The 2,963-nt window shown below is 51.8% G+C and overlaps 1 protein-coding gene and 1 pseudogene across 1 annotated transcript; both read right to left on the reverse strand.

The window, feature by feature from the left end:
• Positions 1 to 12: 12 nt before the first annotated feature.
• Positions 13 to 2,346, reverse strand: LOC119273147 (disease resistance protein PIK6-NP-like; the record flags this gene model as incomplete). The annotated part of the gene is made up of 3 exons (XM_037554418.1): positions 2,032 to 2,346; positions 814 to 1,659; positions 13 to 780 (listed from the first exon to the last, which is right to left on the reverse strand). Coding segments are annotated over exons 1-3 (1,929 nt in total), but the record flags the coding sequence as incomplete, so codon positions are not given.
• Positions 2,347 to 2,376: 30 nt separating this feature from the next.
• The window catches only part of LOC119273148, a 69,394-nt pseudogene continuing 68,807 nt past the window's right edge, over positions 2,377 to 2,963 (reverse strand).

Below are 2,963 nucleotides of genomic sequence, written 5' to 3' on the forward strand. Positions count from 1 at the left end.
CATATTGGTAATGAAGGATAAGACATGAGGATGTACCCTACAAGTCTTGGCTTTGCCTGTTGGGCTGATACCACCGAGAAGAACAAGGCCTCGATCAACCAGCGCATTGAAGCCACGCTCGGCTTCATCCAATGCATGCCGTGTGGTGATGAGGTTTTCAGCAGCCCATCGCCTTAATAAGCTTGCCCTCCTAATATTGGAATAATGGGGGCCATGGAACATGGATAGGTAATGCAAGCAGCTCTTGTACTGACTGGGCAGGTCGTCGTAGCAGAACCTTATGATTTCCCTGGCATTACTCACTGTGTTGAAATCTTGTAATCGATGCTGCAACGCCACCAATTCATTGTTGCTTCTGCGAGGATTAGCATACAGAGCATGGAGAAACAACCCTGTGGAAAAGGAATCCCAACGACATTTCTCCAGTATTCTTTTAACATTGCTCTTCAACTCTTCACTTTCGTGGCCACCGACCAGCAATTCATTGGCTTTCTTGCTTAGAGCTTCAATATGTGAATAGAAGTGCACTTTATAGCGCGAGGCACTGAGCAAGAACAACCAGCTGGCTAAATACCACCCGTGAAATTGAACTGACTGTTGTATCACTGGAGTAACAATGACTGTGCTATTATCATCATATTGTCCACGCCATGGTAGAGCAGACGCTATGTCTTCCCATGGTGCCACATCCTCATGATCAGCCAGAACAATCAAGAACTTTTTGCCTTGTAGCAGCCTACGAATCTTTCGCTGCAATCTCTCATCACTCCATGTGCTCGTCTCCATCTTGAGAGGCTCGACATGGAGGTCAACCTCTTGATCGTCACCAGATGAGGGATGCAGCAATTGTTGCAGTAAGAGCTGGAGCCTCTCCTTGCGCCCTGAATAGCGCCTGGCGTTGATCCAAGCCACACAGTCGTAATTCTTGGCTTCAAGTGAGATGTCATGCACCCTCCTCGCAATCTTAGTCGCGGGGCGGTATGCGTGCGGCTCCTCCTCGTCTTCTGGGTAGGGGTAGGGGACATCAACCGGTGGTGTTACAATTGCAAGGAGTCTAGGCCGTCGTCCATCTTTGGACAAGCGGCCGTCTGAAACGATATCTTTTAACCAGGCAATCTCGGACTCAATCCCGGATTCATTCCTTCTGATGTAGTCAATGACTGCGGCGGGTGCGTGATTTTTGATAGAGGCACTAATGGTGGCGGCGGCGGCGGTGGCACCGACAACATCTAGGAACTTTTGCACCCATGCATTGCCCAGTATTAGCTTTACGGCAGCTTGCAAGAAGGCATTGCCCAGCACTAGTTCTTTGACAATGAAATTGTTGAATACCTTCCCCAGCCAAGTTTTGAGCTGCCTTGAGTAGTGCTTCTCCGCGTGGATTATGTCCCACGGGGTTTTTGCCTTCTTAAAATGCTCGTCGACGGTTGTTGGTTTTGGCTTTATTTCTTTCTCTCTGTCTTCCTCAAGGGAATCGCCATCTTCTTCTGAGTTTGCTTTTCGGCCAAGTCCTAGCAGCTGAACGATCCACGAGATGACCACACTGAACTCCATGTACCCGATGTCACTGCTTCGTCTGCTAAGGCAGGCGGTAGCATCAACAATGTTATCGGGGTCCGTATCGCCAAACGCCTGTCTTGCAATGGCGGCCACGTCCTTCTGCAGCTCCTCCATCTTGACGGTGGGATATATTTTGCCCAACAATTTAGCAACAGAACTCAAAAGTGGTTTATGATGATGTTGATGGTGTTCCCGGACCCCGGTCACTCAAGCGGTCACCTCCTGGGCGTCGGTGTCCAAGAGGCTGGTAGCTTCGGCGAGAGCACGGCGCCTCCATGCATCCTCCTTTACCACCTCCTCCTCCAGGACGAGCTTGCCGCCTGCTCCCCCTCCTTCAACGGCATTGCTGCTCTGTATCTTCTGAGCTTGAATGCCGTACCTCTTTCGGCGGTCCCCCACCTCGCGCGCCCGGACCTTGAGCTCCTTGATCTGCACCGCGAGGCGGTGTCGATCCGGCATGGTCCGCACCACACGGGGCGCCCGGCGGATGGATGCCAGGAGGCCCGCTGAGGAGCCGTGGCCGCCACCGAAGGTCTGCACGTAGCGGTCGACGCAGTTCTGGGAGTCGTAGGCCACGTCCCGGACCTGCTTCATCCACGCCTGGACCTGGTTGCTCTGCTCCGTGGGGTCGGCCACGTCCAGGATGAAGCCGTTCATGCTCTCCATCTCGTCCTTGATGAACTGCATGTCGCGCCGGACTCCGCCCAGTAGCTCCGCCTCGTTGCCGATGACTCTAGCCAAGGTGCCCAACAGCGAGTCCACGGTGCTCTTGGCGGTGTCGGCCATCTCTCTCTCTAGATTTCTCGCTCTTTCTCTCTAGATCTCTCTATCTCTTAGTTTCTTTTCCCAATGCAAGTGCTCGAATGGTTCGTCGTGCGTCCGTGTTGGTCGGCAGGGGTCTTGTTTGGCAGCCAGGAATGCCTAAGCGTAGCAAGGCACGAAAGTATCGGACAAAGTTTAGCCAAGGGAAAAGCATGCATGCATGCATGGTCGGGCGCCAAAATTCCATTATTCCATTCCAAACTTGAGGGTAGCGAGCGGTGTCGGCCATCTCTCTCCCCCCTCTCTCTCTCTCTCTCTCTCTCTCTCTCTCTCCCTCTCTCAGATAATATCTCTCTTATTTTCTTGTTCCGATGCAAATGCTGGATCGAATGGCACGTCGTGCGTGTTGGTCGTGGGAAGGGCCAAAGGAGGAGGAACAAGACACGCAAGTATCGGACAAAGTTTAGCCAAGGGAAAAGAATGCATGCATGGTCGGGCGCCAAAATTCCATTCCATTCCAAACTTGAGGGCAGCGAGCGGCAGCTAATTAATCCTTTTCTTTTCTTCCCCGCAAAAAGGGAAAATCCTTCTTCTTTTCTAGTAATAAAGATGAATTAAAGTAATTAAGTAAGTAACCTTGT

The sequence above is a fragment of the Triticum dicoccoides genome, chromosome 3A, assembly GCF_002162155.2.
Source record: "Triticum dicoccoides isolate Atlit2015 ecotype Zavitan chromosome 3A, WEW_v2.0, whole genome shotgun sequence".
Lineage (NCBI taxonomy): Eukaryota > Viridiplantae > Streptophyta > Magnoliopsida > Poales > Poaceae > Triticum > Triticum dicoccoides.